The sequence below is a fragment of the Sorex fumeus genome, unplaced genomic scaffold, assembly GCF_029834395.1.
Source record: "Sorex fumeus unplaced genomic scaffold, SorFum_2.1 ptg000024l, whole genome shotgun sequence".
NCBI classification, from domain to species: Eukaryota; Metazoa; Chordata; class Mammalia; order Eulipotyphla; family Soricidae; genus Sorex; species Sorex fumeus.
This window is the reverse complement of record NW_026606081.1, coordinates 15,437,465-15,454,023: the sequence shown is the minus strand read 5'-3', so window position 1 is coordinate 15,454,023 and position 16,559 is coordinate 15,437,465. Positions and strand designations below refer to the sequence as shown.

Here is a 16,559-nt window from a genome sequence, read left to right as displayed (position 1 = left end):
TTGTCAAAACTTCTAGGAAGATGGAGGTGCTCTGACAAATGTTTACAGGACTCAGAAGCCTCAACACTTCAGTGTTCGTGAGGTACTGAGATTGTGTCCATTGCAGCATAGGTGCATACAGCCCTGAGAAAGGAAGACAGAGCTCACCTTCCCTACAGATAGAACAAGAGGACAATGCCGTATACTTAGTTGCCTAGATGTTCTAAAGACATTCTCCTGGGAACTGTGTTTTTTGGTCTTTAATATTAATCACTGCTGGAAATAAGCCAGGGATACCAGAAGTAGTAATTTTTTTTCTTTTGTAAAGCGTTTGTTTTTTTTAATTTTTATTAGTGACAAACCAAGAGGTACAGTTGTAGACTTACAAATTTTTGTGCTTGGGTTTCAATTATACAATGATTAAGTACCCATCCCTCCACCAGTGCCCATTTTCCACCACCACGGGTCCCAGTATCCCTCCCACCCCCCATCTTCTCCATCCCACCCTGCCTCTGTGGCAGGGCATTCCCTTTTGTTCTCTCTCTCCTTTTGGGTGCTGTGGTTTGCATAAGAGGCATTGAGTGGCAATCATGAGAAGTAGTAATTTTTAAAGAAAATTATAAAGAAATCTCTTAAAGGCTTCTTTGTGTTACATTTTGGTTCTCTTCTCTGAGATAATCATAGTTGTAGGGGTTCAAAAACCAAGTGAACATCTACTTTGAGTGCACTAAACAGCCTTTTTCATCAGTGATCTCCAAGCTATTCTAGCATAAACTTTTATTTTTGTGGTATTTTGTGCACAGTTAGCATTTTCAAAATGTGTCTTTATTTATATTTTGCTATGAAAGGTACATAACAAAACTTGCCACTTTAACCATTTTAAGTATATAATTCAGTGGCATGAAGAACATTCACAACTTTTATGCATCCTCAGCACTATTTCCAGACATTTTTATCATCCCCAAGGTAAATTCTGTAACTATTAAGAATTATCTCCCCACTCCCCCAAGCACCCCGCACCCCTCACCCCCCACCCAGGAGCCTGGTAACCTCTCTATTCTACCTTCTGTTCCTAAGCATTTATCTATTCCCATAAGTGAAATTATGCAATTTTTGTTCAATTTTTGTCTGGCTCATTTCATTTAACTTGTTTTCAAGGTTCATCTGTTTTGTAGTATGTATACAGATTCTCTTTCCTTTCAAAGATTAATAATATCCTGTTGCATGCCCTTCTCGTGTTTTTTTTTTTATTCATTCCTCTGCTGGTAGACAATTATTTACACCTTATGTCTATTGTGAATGGCTGCTATTAACATTGATACACAAGTATCTGAGCCCATTTTCGTTTTCTTGGGAGGATACAAAAAAGTTGAATGCTGGATCATAATCTGTGTCTGACTTTTTGTGAACCACTATATGGTTTTCTACATGCCCACCAGCACTGTACCAGAGTCCTAATTCCACATTCTGGCCAACACAAGTTATTTAGTTTTATAATAAGTGTGATCATTTATTTTTATTTATTGGTTTTTGAACCACACCTGGTCGTGCTCAGAAATCACTCCTGGCAGTGATAAGGGAACTGGTGATCAGTTAATGTTGTGAATCAGATGTGAGGCCAGGCTCAGAACCAGGCTGGTATGTGCAAGGCCAGCACCTTAATCCCTGTACTATCTCTCCAACTTATTTTTGATTCTGTATCTGTTTTATTAGAAGTTTATATATGAAACTTTTTTGAAGTCTAATTATGAAAATTAAAAGTAGAAATTATAGTTCTAAAGGTAATACAATCTGGCTTAAATTTTATTATTATGTCTCAAAATATTGTTTAGACTAAAAATTTATCATCAACATGAATGACGTTAAGGAATGCAATGATTATGCACTGTAATATTTTTACTTCAACAGGTTGCATTGTCACTGAGATCTAGTGACTGTCATCTGTTTTTGTTTTAGGTCCACACCTGGCAGTGCTTGGCACTCCCTCTGGTGCTCAGAGGATGAGGCAGGCACCAAAGCGAGGGTACAGTGCAATACCTGAACTCAGCCAATTGAGCCATCTATGTGGCACAAGTGACAATCTTCTGAAAAGTTCCTTGAACAGATCCATATGGAAAAAAATATTTCATTGACTATAAAATTCTAGGATTAATCTTTAAATTTTATCTGCCAAACACAGTAACAAGTCTCACAACGGAGATGTTACTGGGCCCACTCGAGCAAATTGATGAACAACGGGAGGACAGTGACAGTGACCATTTTTCTATTAAAACACATGAAGCGTATTTTCATCTTTCTGATATCAGTTTGTTTCCTGGTAACTGAATCAAAAGGTACTACTTTTTCTTATTATTATCAAGTAGTTTCAAAACTCACTAAAACTTCCTGCAAGCAAGCATGAAAGTCCACCCTGTTCCCTTCCCTATAAAAGCATTTCTTAGCATCTCTCACCGCCCCTGTCTTTGCTCTGCCTCTCAGTCTTAAAAGAAGTTCTTGAGCATTGTGCCCTTGAATCTGAACTAGGTCCAGTTATGGATGGAGCAAGGAGATCCACTAACAGGCCCTCTGAGAAACCTCTTGAAGTTTATTGTGCCCAAAGACTCCTCTTGCCTCCGAAAAGGGCCAACACTGGGCTCTGAAAAGATTCCTAAAACTTGCCTGACCACTTCCTCCTGATGCCCACTTCCCATCATTTCCTGCCAACTTATTTCCCTAACCAGCTCTGTGGAAACCACTGACCCCAGCCTCAGAGCAAGACAAGTCTGTTTGTTCATTTGTTTGCTTTGGGACAAGTCTGCCATCTCCTCAGTTAATGTCTGAATGAAATGTTTTATCATACCAACTCATATGTTGATAATATGGGGCACCCAAGCTTGGGTTCAATATGAAGAGGATATTTAGTTTCAAAATTTTTAATAGTTTAAGAAAACCTGTATCTGACATCCTTTCATTGTTTTTGACAATAAAAAAAATCATATAACAAGGGAAACATCTCCAAAAATCCAATTTCAAAAGGCTTTGTTCAGAGCAGGGGCTCCTTTAGAAAAGAAATGACTTTCTCTTTCATTGTTAAATGTCACTTCAAGTTAGGGGATACATTAAGTGTGTTTGATTTTTTTTTTTAAATATTTGCTGGGTAACATACTACTGACAGCCACTTGTCATCATAGCTAAGGATAACAAATTTGGAACATTTGTCCTTTTTTACTTTAAGTTGAACAACTCATGGGTATTTTGCTATGAGAAATGCAGTGAAATGTTTATGGTTACAAAAGATTTCCATGGTCTCATGTCATACAAAATCTATTTATTTCTTTTGTTTACATAAAAGTAAGGGCTTCAGTATATTCTGTATCCTGGAAAAGTGAATGGGACTGGACTCAGGATAGGATTAATGCAGGGTTTGGTGGGATTCACATGAATACTAAAGCATAAACGTGAGCAAGTATTCCTGCCCTTCCATCCTTTGAGATGGAACCCGAGATGTGACTTTGCACTTCTGTCTGTCACAAGGAGACAGACGTTTCCTGCTCTTGAATCTGTGCAGCCTTGTACCATGTCATGGCCACTGGATTTGGAACTGCAGATATATGCAGATGTGTACAAGCCTCAGCCTCTAGATGCTTCCTGCTTCTGAGCTGCCCTTTGCAACAGAGCCACCCGGATTTCTTAATCGTACATGTCCCTGGGTCCTTCCCTGCAGAGATGCTAAACCACTAGGTCCAGGTACATTTGTATCAAGTGTCAGGAGCAGTACTGATTTGGGAGGTCCTCAGCTAACAGTTTGGGAAGCCCTAGGAGTCTAGATGATGGAGAAGTTTCAACTCCATAAGAATGAATCAGAGGGGCCGAAGCATAGTCCAGGGAGTAGGGTGTTTACCTTGCACCTGGCTTACCCAGGTTCAATCCATGGTCCATTCCATATGGTCCCCAAGCATCGCCAGGAGCAATTCCTGAGTGCAGAGCCAGAAGTAACACCTCAGCATCACTGTATGTGACCCAACACACACACACAAAGAATGAATCAGAAACTATTGATTAACTAGTGCTCATTTATAGCCTGAAATACACGCCACCTTTCCTGACTTCCAGGCTTCCTGGGGGCTCCCAAGCAGTGTTCAGAAAGTTTCATCTTTCTGATATCAGTTTGTTTCCTGGTAACTGAATCAGAAAGTACTACTTTTTCTTCTTATTTTCAAGTAAGTTTCAAAACTCACTAAAACTTTCTGCAAGCAAGCGTGAGAGTCTACCCTGTTCCCTTCCCTATAAAGGCATTTCTTAGCATCTCTCGCCGCCCCTGGCTTTGCTCTGCCTCTCAGTCTTAAAAGAAATTCTTGAGCATTGCGCCCTTGAATCTGAACCAGGTCCAGTTATGAATGGAGCAAGGAGATCCACTAACAGGCCCTGGTAAGTACTCGGCCAACTTGGAGAGATTCTGACTTTCAATCTCCCTCATCCTGAAACTCCCTTCAGGACTAGTAGGCGGGGAATTTTCCAGAAGCCAGACTCTTTTTGGTCAAAGGTTTGACTGACTAGTAGAAGGAGATGGCCAGGGACCTGCATGGGTGCAAATGATTGAGCCTGTGCCCTGTATAATACAGCATGGCCCCGCAATAAAGGAGCCAAAGAAGAGAGATGCATGCACCCAGGAGCTGTGATGGAGTGGCCTCACCGCCTCAGAGTGTGAAGGAAATGGAAACATGGGGGAAACAGGGCAGAACTGCTGGAGGCCCATGAAATCACAGTGCTCCAAATTCTCATAACTCAACTTGGCCATGGTAGTAGCAAAGCCACGGACAGGGATGGAGGTACTGAGAGAACAGTACCCATCCTCTGTCCCAGCCTGCTCGCCATTTCCCTGGGGGAATACCTAAAAGCTAATGCTAGATCATATTCTGGTTGGCTTTTTGTGGGGGGAGAGAGGCCACACTCAGTGGTGCTCAGAGCTTCCTCCTGACTATGAGCTCAGGGATCACACTTGGTGGTGCTTGGGAGATGAGATGTGGTAGCAGGGACTGAGCTAAGGTTGGCTGCATAAGGTGGCACTTTGGCTGCTCCACTATCTGTCCCTGTACCCTACATTGGCCTTATCTGTCCCTGTACTCTACACTAGTTTTTTAAACAAAGTGATTCCAAAGAACCATCCACTCCAGCTTTTATGCCACCAGTATCAATGTGTAACAATAACAAAAAGCACATTTTCAGAATACATTTCCTTGGCTTTCAACTCAGGGCTGAGGCCTCTGGTGACCTGAATACGAATGGGTCAAAGCCAGGGTTTGAACATCATCTCTCTAAACATTTTTCCAAGCTAAATGCCATCAATCGTGTCTTGTCCCAGAGCTTGTCAGGGGAGAGTTCTTAAGTCTGCCTACCAGACGGATGACAAGGAAGTAAGGAGGGGCCAGCTGTGCCTACTCTTTAGGGAAGAAGGCAACATCCTCAGCCCAACAGAATTCCTCTTGGGTCTCCTTGGCCAAAATTGGTCCCATGACCAATGGCAGCCACATGGGAGGCTGGAAAAGCTGGGACAAGGCTGTCGTATCCAGTCTAAACACTCAACACGCAACTCTGAGGGCTGGCACAACAGCTTTAAAATCAGGAACCCGTCTAGAAAACAAGGGCAGATAAACAGCTGAACGACTCACAGTGTCTACCTAGACAGGGAAGGAAGCCAGCCGATGCTGAGTGCCACTGGTGGAAAGTTCTAGAACAAGCATTTCCATGTTTTAACAAAATCTCATCGAACATAAAAGTCCAAACTCCCCTGTAAACAAAGCTCTTTGCTTTCATTGCCTTTTCTCTGTACTCTTTAGATTTTTCCAGGGAAAGTCATGCCTGACCCTATTCTAAAGCAACTGCTTTTTAAACGTTTCCATTCAGTGTCGTTTTAATTGCTCAAATCTGAAGTCTTCAAGATTGTCTCAGAATGTATTCTAGTTTCTTTTACTTTTCTGAGGTCCTTTGTTCTCTTTAGCTTATTTCTGGCAGTCAGAGAAAAACAATTATGTAAATTTTGAGCATAATATTTTAATGCATTAGAGATATGAATGAAAGGAGCCAAATCCCTTTCTTTTTATTCTAAAGACTTAAGGATTTTTTTTAAATAACAAAAACAACAAAAGCCCACTTAAGACCCCTCCCCACACATACACAAAGCAGCTGTTATGTGGTATTTGGTGATTAGCCCTAGAGACTGGGGCATTAAGATTCTTTTTGTTCTCATTTTTAAAGGAAATTAAAAGTGAAGAGGAATGTTAATACCATGCACAAGAGACAGCCTAGAGCGCAGAGCTGGGGAACTACCCTGTGGGGGGTGTGTGTGTGGGGGGGATATCCACTCCACGCTTGGGGACTCTCTGCTGATAAACCGGAAGTGGTGACTACCAACCTCTGAGAACTGCGCTGACAGTCCTTAGAATCTGAGAAAGGAAAAACAAGAAACCTGCTATTGGAACCAGCTTTTATTCAGATTCGTTTGGCTCACTTGGCTGGTGGGCCTACGTCTGCAGTGCCCTCTCCACCACTGAGCATGTGCAGTGCCCTCTCCACCACTGAACACCAGCCTCCAGGTCACTCTCATTTCTGTATTGTCCCTGCTTGAAAACAATGTATCATTTGTTAGAAGTACAAGTTTCTACATGTCTTCGCCAGGAGAAATATCACTAGCTCAACCAGATGCTGAACGTTCTCAGGTGTTCAGGAAAGTCTGGCCGACTTGGCCCCAAAGGCAGTCAGCCTGGGCTTCGGAAACTTGGATGCATCATTACCAGGAACAGCCGCCTCACTCCCACCACCGAAGGCGACCCAGCAGCTGAATCCTCTCCATGTCTGCGCAGAAAGGGGCAGCAGGGGAGGATGGCCATCCTGCCCTTGCTCTTCCCCTCTGGGACTCAGGTATGGGAGCCCAGGGACAGAAGTCCGGCTGTGCAAAGCCTGCCACTCCTGGGGTCAAGGGCAGGGAGTAGTGCCTCACTGGGCCTTATCAGCACCCTCTTCCCCCAGGGCACGAAGCAGCCTTACCCAAACACCTAACCCAACACAGTCCATTTAGGAAAACTGAGAGTCAGGTTGGAGGTGCTCCCGCTGGGCTAGAGAGCACTGCTTCTCTATCCTTTTTCTTATTTTATCAAGGATATATCATCAACCCTTGTTGATATACAGCAACACGAATTTAATCTCACTGGGTGTGTCTGGGTTTTCTTGTGAACAGAATAAATTTAGGGTATCAGTAAACGGAGGACAGGATTGCCCGTGCACTTTCTCTCTCCTTTTCTTTTCCCTTGTTTTACTGCAAACAGGCAGTTTATCACATACTCCACAGAATACGAGTTACTGTCTGTACCCGGGAGTTATGAATTCCAGTCAGAGGGCTCTCATGTTTGAGGGGCTCAAAGGTTAGAGAGTTTGAACTGTGCAGGGGTCTATCTCCTTCACCCCATGTTGTTTAGGGGGCAACTCTATCTTTGATTTTATTACTCAGCAGCTCAGCACTATTTCCTAAACATTCACTGTTTCCTAAATCTGATTTACTTCCTGCCACTGATTTAATGAATTCTATCATTTATCCTTGCCATCATAAAGCTTCCAGCCTATGCTGTAGATGCCGCAATGTTTCATCACCTTCCTCGGTTTCCCCAGCCATCATCTATGAGTGAGCTCAGGAGTCAGTTATCCAGCCAAGCCCCTGATAACTCCCCACCTTACATCACTTACATCACGTCCCCATTTTTCATGATTCTTCGAGTCAGCACCTATGCTAGCTCCACTTTTATTTTCTTGCCTGTTCTTGATCAGCACTGTCAGCACTGTCCTCCCATTGTTCATCGATTTGCTCGAGCAGGCCCAGTAACGTCTCCATTGTGAGACCTGTTGTTACTGTGTTTGGCATATCAAATACATTACGGATAGCTAGCCAGGCTTTGCCATGTGGGTGAGACACTGTGAGTAGCTTGCCAGGCTCTCCGAGAGGGGCTGAGGAATCAAACAAGGGTTGGCCTGGTCGGCCGCTTGCAAGACAAACGCCCTACCCTCTGTGCTATTGCTCCAGCCCTGCCTGTTCTTGATGTTATTCTAAAAAAATGTTTTTTTTAATTTTGGTTTGGGGGCGCAACATCTGCTAGTGCTCCAGGACTCCTCCCAAGTCTCACTATCCCTGAGGGTCACTCCTAACAGTGCTCGGGGCACCAGGGACTCCTGAATGAAAAGCACATGGTGCTCAGCTCATGAGCTTTCTCCATCTCCCCTGAACTGCAAATGTATTTTACTTGATCTCCTCCCCTCAAAAAACACATCGAAACCTTAATTACCTCATATGTAACTTTAGGAAGACATTGTCATGTGATTGTCCTTTCACCTTGACCTGTTATTGTTTAACTCTCATCTTGAAGTATTATTCTACAATTAATTTTTATTTCAATGATCATTTTAAAACTTTCTTCTTTTCCTTTTGAAAATAGTATTTCTTACCATATAAGCTATTGTTATAAAAATTTAACGAAATAGCACATGGAAACTACAAAGCACAAAGTCTGGCAAATTGAACATGAAGCACACAATAAACGGTAGATTTGGGTTGCGCATTCAAGATCAACTTAACATTTTTCTTTCCCTTCCCTTGACTCATTACATCCGTCAGGTGCTGGCCTTGCATGTCTGCTTACCAGGGGTCACACTCCTTTAGCTGGGTCATCACACTACTTGCAGGAGGACATGCACCTAGGAACTCCCCCCCCCACCCCCCTCGCCGAAATTCAAAACACTCTTGCCCCTTGCTGGGTGCAGGACACTGATGAGACAGAACCAGGCCGGGGCTTTCCTTGGGACACACAGGCAGCCGTCTTTGCTTAAGGAGCAGCCGTAGGCTCTGCACTCTGCCTACGGTCCCCTGGGTGAAAGGAGGGACAGCCAGCACCATCAGAAGGCAGAGTGGGGTCGGTGTTCCTGAGCGTGTCTGTGGACACGCTGCCTTCTCCTCACAAAGGCAGGTCCTCCAACTTGCTCGGTGCTGGAGCAGGGCCGAAATCAAGGTACACGGTAAAATGTTCTGTGTTTCCTTCTTGAGTTCCTCGAATCCTAAGGTGGCTTCTGTGTTAACGCAGCCCTGTCCACCAGGACTTGTCTCTGGGGGCCACCTTTCACTGGGGTCAATGCCCAGGAGTTAGGGGAGCAGGAGATTCTATGCAAAACTTAGATACCATGATTATCGGAGCAAGACTGAGTGGAGGAGGGAAGAAGATCTAGCAGAAATCTAACCAGTGGTTTCTGGGTGCTCTGAGAATACAGCCCACACGTGAAAGAAGCCCAGTGGGCAAATACTTCTCTACTTTGTGAGCCAACCTACTCCTGGATACATATGTGCTAATAAAAATATGCCATATGTGGAAAGCATGACTTCCGAATTTTCCCTGATAAAGGAACGCTGACTTCCCCGAGATAGACATAATTGCTCCCCTCTTGGATGGAAACGAAACTCAAGTATGTGGTCTTGATTATCACAGTGGAAGAGAGAACTGACAGATTTGAAACCTCCTACTTCTGCCAAGAGGATTGCACTTTTTCTTTCCCTTCTTCCATTAAAAAAATATCATTTTTTCCGTTTGCTTTTCCAGCTGATGAAGAGATAAAAGTGGCACTGAGATTTCCAAGACCACTTGGCAGGAGAGGTCTGATGAAAGGGTTGAATATTTTAAAGATTGGTTTGGGCACATTCTTATGAAACAGGAAGAGGAAAAATAAAAGGACCGTGTCTGTCAATTCACAGATTAGAGACACGTCCAACCTGCGGGCGTGTGGCCATCCCTGGCGCTTTTTCTTCTCCATCTCTCCAGATCAGCCAGTGGGTGGCCAATCCCAAAGGCACTGGGCCTCCATCGGGTCTTAGCCTGTGTCCGGAAAGGGGATCGGGGGCCTAGATTCAGAAATGACAAATACACGCCAAAGGAACTGCTTGGATCACATTTTCACCACAGTGGTGTTAATCTCGATTCTCATCTTCACAGTCTCATCTTGATGGTATGTTTTTATGGTTTTGAAAGGACATATGTTTTCTCAGTGCCAAGTATGTTCAAATGCTTCTTTTCCAGAATACGCTATGGACATTAAAAACATCAAGATTTTTATGTCAAATGCATTTTTCCCACATGCCATGTTTTACAAAGAGGTTTCCTAGTAGCTAACAATGGAAACTCCAAGTTAATTTACCATCAAGGGGATTCATGGGGAAAGCTGCAGAAGGAAGCTTAGAAAGTAGTCATGAAAGGAAGGACAGTGACAGAGGACTCAGCCAAGGCCAGACCACTTGAATATTCTAGAAAAAAACACTTCCTCTGCTCAGGAGACCCACAAGAACTACCTCTCCAGATGCACCTCACTTCTGTTCACTGTGGAAGTCTTTCTCTTCACAACTCTGCTTCACTCCCACACACTCAACATTCAGGTGCAAGTTTCTAAAATTGTCAAGCAGAGATGCCATGTCACACCTGAGCTCTTTGGGGTCAGAGGCAGATATTCGTTTTTTTCCTTTTCTTTTCCATTTGGTTTTGGGCCACTACTGGAGATAGATGCCCAGGGCTCACTCTTGGAAGGCCCAGGAGACCATATGGAGTGCTGGGGATCAAATCCAGGTCAGCTGCATGCAAGGCAAGTGCCCTCCCTGCTCCAATGCCCCAGAGATGGATATTCTATGGTGCACTTCAACCTTTGTAGATTAACAGAAAGGAATTGTCCCTAAATAAAGTCAGTTAACGAGGAGCCAACAATTTATATATGAATTATAACCTCTAATTTTTCCTGCCAACATAGCTATCCATGTACCCTCTACATCACTTGCTAAAGACATGGGTATGTGCGTGTGTGTGCTTGTGTATTTGTGGTGCGGTGTGGTGAGAGGGGGGTTTTGACCCATATCTGGCAGTGCTTCCCCAGGCTTGTCCTTGGATGAGTCCTGGTTTGGGGGAATCCAGACCTCCCATTTGCAAAGCACACGCTCAGTTTATGAAGCTCTCTCCTGCCCCCTAGAGATTTTTTAAAATTCCATATCCATTAGTAAGTTTCCATCAGGAAAAATGTTAACTCACTCTCCATTTTCTTTTTAACTTTTCCCCTGGGGCTGAAGAAACGGTACAGCCCATAGGACACCTGCCTGGCACACAGCTGACCCAAACTTGAAAAAAAACCACCCTTTTTCCCTGATTAGTTCCATCATCTATTTTAACTACTTTAGTTTCAAGTTTCTTCTGTTATATTTCCATTTGCCTTAATGGTAAGATCTACATTTATCATGTATCATCTCTTTATCATGCTTAAATTTCAAGGTCAGATGATGCAAGATTATTTCACCATCTACAGTATGACTTCAAATCCAAAATGCTGACCTCGCCTCCAGAATTGTCTCACAAGCTCCTACTACATCTTCTCTCGAACATTCCCCTTAGGGAGTCTTCAGAGGCTTGAGATGTTACCTTGCCTCCATCTCATCCCCCAAAGTGAATAACTGCAGCTTCTGTCATGTCCCTATGACCAGCACCACCATGGTTGGTGGTTAAGAATACTACAGATCTATTTGAAAAGACTGAGTTTTTGGATGGACTAAAGATGCATTATATTATATTCCTTAAAAACTCACTAAGAAACACAGTTTAAGAATTATTAGGATACAGTCATGAAAAAAAGGCCAGTGGTTTCTCTCCTCTCTCACAAGCATTGGACTGGAAAGGAAGAGTATTGGAAAACAAATCAATTAAGAAAAAAAAGTAACCATCAATGCTCCGGGCTCAGTCCTTTGCAAGACAACAAACACACATACACACGGTAACACATAAATACGAAGACCAAAAAATTATTTTTATTGAATAAAGTTCATTCAGGGCTTAAACAGATCATCAGGATACTTTAGATTATAACAGCTGAGAGATCACTAGCTGGTTGCAAGGAAGAAGAGAGTTTGTAGTTTCAATGTAGAAAAACAAAATCTAATCGCTACAGATGTACAATTCCTGCCATTTCGCCATGTTTCTTGTTTAGTGGATTTCAGCCCTTTTTTTTAACCAAGAAGCAATAGTGAGACTCACTGTTTATACTATTAATTATACTATACTAAGAAAAAAGTTTGAAAAAATTATGAGACAGAAGCATAAATACAATATAAAAAAGACAAGATTTTAAAATTGCGTTGTAGGAATATTAACTAAGTAAGTGGAAAAGATACATTAAAACCAACAGAGTGTTACACAAGTTCCAAAGAATTCATAAGGCAGACCAAACTGTGCTAGTTAAGGAAACGGGTCTGTTTTTTGGGGTGAGTGTACAGATGGAGGCCACCACAAAGAGATGCCAATGGCGGCCCATGGTCCTTCCAGGTCTCAGTGACGTGGCAGCTGCTGGGGTCCCCGGCTTAGGCCTTCTCCAGAGACTTGTAGTATTCCACCAGCACCGTCCAGGCCTTGGGTGCCATGAAACCTTCTGGAGGTTTCTGCCCCTCTCGGGCAAGCTTGCGCATCCGTGTTCCAGAAATAAACTCAAAGTCTTCATGGCTGAACGAGAAAAAAAATTAAATTATTTCACAACTTGAGAAAGTCAGAGTAAAGGGTTGGAGAGACAGTACAAGGGGTTAAGTCACTTGGCTTGGTTATGGCTGACCCAAGTTTGATCCCTGGTACCATGTATCCCTGACCACCAACTGGGTATGGCTCCAAAGTCAATAAAATAAAAATAAATTTTAAAAAAATTTAAGTTCCTTCTCTCCATGGTAGACAAGCTAAACAGGGAAAAAAAAATTAATCAAGAATGTGGTCCCAGCCGGGTATCCTAGAGGAAAGGGCAGTTCAGATAGAGAAGGGAGCACCAAATAAAGGATGTTTGGAGGATCCTCCCAGGAGGGGAGATGCATGTCGAAAGTAGACTATGGACTGAACATGTTTGCCACTCAATGCCTCTTTTGCAGACCACAACACCCAAAAGGAGAGAGAGAACACAGGGGATCGCCCTGCCACAGAGACAGGGGGGATGGGGGGATGGGGGTGGGAGGGATATTATCCATGGTGGTGGAGAGTGGGCACTGGTGGAGGGATGGGTATCTGATCATTGTATAATTGAAACCAAAGCACAAAAAATTGTAAATCTACAACTGTAAAAAAAAAATAAAATAAAATAAAGGGAAAAAAAAAAAAGAATGTGGTTCCCCTTCAAGCCCGAAGACAGTGGTTGGATATAGTAAAGAAACTCAATGAAATGAATGCTTCACCAAGAATACTTATCTGGCTAAACTCTCACTCAAACTTGAAGGAAGGATACACACTTTTATTGATAAATAACAGCTCAGGAACTTCATAGAATCAAAACCAAACCTGAATGAAGGACTAAAGGGGCTACTGTAAGATAAAAAAGCCCTACAAGCACAACAAACCCCTACAGAAAGATGACACAAGACCCCATGATGATAATCTCTCTCAATGTCAGTGGTCTAAATGTACCAATTAAGGCACACAGAGTGACAGAATGGATTCAGAAACTGAACCCAACATTCTGCTGCCTACAAGAAATACATCTGAACAGTCAAAGCAAACATAGACTCAAAATCAAAGTATGGAAAACAATCCTGCAAGCAAACAACTCCCTCAAAAAAGCTGGGGTGGCCTTACTAGTATCCGACAACATAGATTTCAGGTTGAAAAAGATCAGAAAGGTCAGTGAAGGATATTGAGCTCCCATTTGACCCAGCAATAGCACTTCTGGGAGTATATCCTGGAGAGCCAAAAAAATATAGTAGAATGACATCTGCGCTTGTATGTTCATTGCTGCACTGTTTACAATAGCTAAAATCTGGAAAAAAACCCAAGTGCCTAAGAACAGATGACTAAATAAAGAAACTGGTACATTTATACAATGGAATACTATGCAGCTGTTGGAAAAGATGGAGTCATGAAGTTTGCATATAAGTGGATCAACATGGAAAATATCATCTTAAGTGAAATGAGTCAGAGAGGGACAGACAGAGAAAGATTGCACTCATCTGTGGAATATAAGGTATCAGAATGGGAGACTAACACCCAAAAATAGTAGAGATAAGGACCAGGAGGTTTACTCCAAGACTTGGGAGCCAGCCTCAAATGCTGGGGGAAAAGGCAGCTCAGATAGAGCAGGGAACACCAAGTAAAGGGTGTTTGGAGGACCTGCTCGGGTTGGGAGATGCGTGCCAAATGTAGGCTATAGAGCAAACACAATGGCCACTTAGTGCCTCTCTTGCAAACTACAACACCCAGAAGGAAAGAGAGAGCAAAAGGGACTGCCCTGCCACAGAGGTGGGGTGGGGTGTGGGGGATACTGGGATCATTGGTGGTAGAAAATGGGCACCAGTGGAGGGATGGGTACTTGATCACTGTATGACGAAATGTAAACACAAAAGTTTCTAAGTCTATAACTGTACCTCATGGTGATTCACTAATTAAAAAACAAACAAACAAACAAACAAAAAGAAAGTGGTTCAGTGGAAGGGTGAATACCAACTTGGTTTCCAATGTGTCACTGAGCAAAAAAGAAAATAAAAGTAACCAATCACACTTGGAGAACTATAGGTTTTCAGAAATAAGAAAATATCGTTTTAGTGGACATTTTTAAACTGTAATCAATATAGATTTACATGCGGCTGTAAGAAACACCATCCATCAATCTGTTGGCGCCTTCCCCCTTTCCCCAACAGCGTTTTCAACAGAGGTGGGTCTCTCGGGGTCCTCAGTGGTGCTGGCATCCAAGTCAGAGCTACACTCAGGCTGCTCACCCACCCGAGCCCCATCTGTGGCCCCCAGTAATGAGAACTCTAGTACAAGTGCCCGTGAGACGGCTCCGGGGTAGCACCCGACATGGACAAGGGCCAGAGCCTGAATCCCAGCACCCCTCAGGGCTGCCCCCACCAGCACCACCGCTGGGGGTAGTCAGAGTGCACTGCACTGCAGCTCCACAGTTGGACCCGATGCTGAATCAGCTGGTCCAGTTGGCTGAGTATCCCCGGGAGCTGCCCCTCAGGACCTGAGGGCCCTCAAATAATATTTAAAAACTTCTGAGCCACTCCTGGTAGTGTTCAGGGCCAACTCCTGACTCTTCACTGAGAGATCACTCCTGTTGCTGTTGTGGTTTGGGGGGACATAGGGGTGCTGGGGATGGACCCCCAATGGTGCATACAAGGCAAGAATTATTGCTTGTATTATTGCTGTGAGTCCCTTCCCACTCTCAATTTTTTTTTTTTTTTTAGAAATAAAATAAGCTCTGGACTCTACTTGTGAGCCACCGGGAAACTTCCAGACACAGGAAAGATCATTGCAGAAAGGATCTTGGGTTTTTAACTACAAAGCAATGCAGAGGGGGTTAGCTAGTCACACCCTAGTGTACCCCAGTCTCCCACAGTACCTGACGAAGGAGACATGCGTGTTATCTCCTGCCTTCCAGTCTCGAATTCGGACTCTCCATAGCTGACAGAGGCTGTGTTTGTTCTTCACAAAGAGGGCAAGGTGGAAGGAGGGGGGAGGGAAGCACACAGCATGTGGCCAACTCTGGGGTCCTGTGAGGCCAGCACGCCACCCCGGGGGGCACGCGGACCCCATGTGGCTGCATTCTGACTTGCCACAAAGGATTGGGACTCTTGGCCACTTGCTGAAGCTGTTCCTTCTTTACTCCCATCTGCCGATTCAGGCCACACGTGGCCGTCAGAGGCCTGGCAGCAGCTGCCCGGGTAAAGAGCTGGGTCAGACGACCCTGCCCGCCCGCTTTTTGAAGATTCGGATGCAATTAGACCCATTTCCAAAGAATGCTAACAGGACGATAAGCAGAAACGCAAATGGTTTCTTCTCCCACGGCACTAAAAATAGTGGCAATTTAGAAGCAAGTCTAAGAAAACTATTTTGGGTCTAAATTAACTTGAAGGAAGCTTATGTACAACACAACTTCATCAGAATGTGGAGAATCCTTCGGAATAAGATTAAAAAAACATCTCTTCAAAATCAGTCACTCGTAGCTTTCTTGCCAGCAGTTTAAAAAAAAAAAAAAGAAAAACCATGATCTGGCATATGTGAAAAAATGTAACAATTATTTTTTCAAACTAGTGCCCGACCAAAATACATGGAAAATCTCATTATCGAGCATCTAATGAGCCCCAATCCTGAATTCATACTGTGTTTCTTCCAGCACCCTGCTCTGATCAATACCAAACAGTGGGAGAGCAAGTTGCAGGCACGCAAAGAATGAATTTCCAGGGTTGCCCTTAAGTGTCTTTTTTCCCCTTTTCTTTGCTTTTTAAATTTTTATAAGTGAAACACCATGAGGTACAATGGTCGGCTTACAAATTTTTGTGCTTGGGTTTGAATTATACAATGATCCAATGATCGAGTACCCATCCCTCCACCAGTGCCCATTCTCCACCACCACGGATCCCAGGATCCCTCCCACCCCCACCCTCCCTCTGTGGCAGGGCATTCCCTTTTGTTCTCTCTCTTGTTTTGGGTGCTGTGGTTTGCAAAAGAGGCGTTGAGTGGCAATCATGTTCGGTCTATAGTCTACTTTTTAAAAAAATTTATTCTTATGAAGTTGTT

The 16,559-nt window shown here is 43.5% G+C and overlaps 1 protein-coding gene across 1 annotated transcript in view; it reads right to left on the bottom strand.

Moving 5' to 3' along the window:
• Positions 1-11,802: 11,802 nt before the first annotated feature.
• The window catches only part of PAPSS1 (3'-phosphoadenosine 5'-phosphosulfate synthase 1), a 70,913-nt gene continuing 66,156 nt past the window's right edge, over positions 11,803-16,559 (bottom strand). Inside the window, exon 12 of the mRNA XM_056113980.1 lies at positions 11,803-12,512. Coding sequence (XP_055969955.1) covers positions 12,374-12,512 — 139 coding nt within the window. The 3' untranslated portion in view covers positions 11,803-12,373. The remainder of the gene's footprint in view (positions 12,513-16,559) is intronic.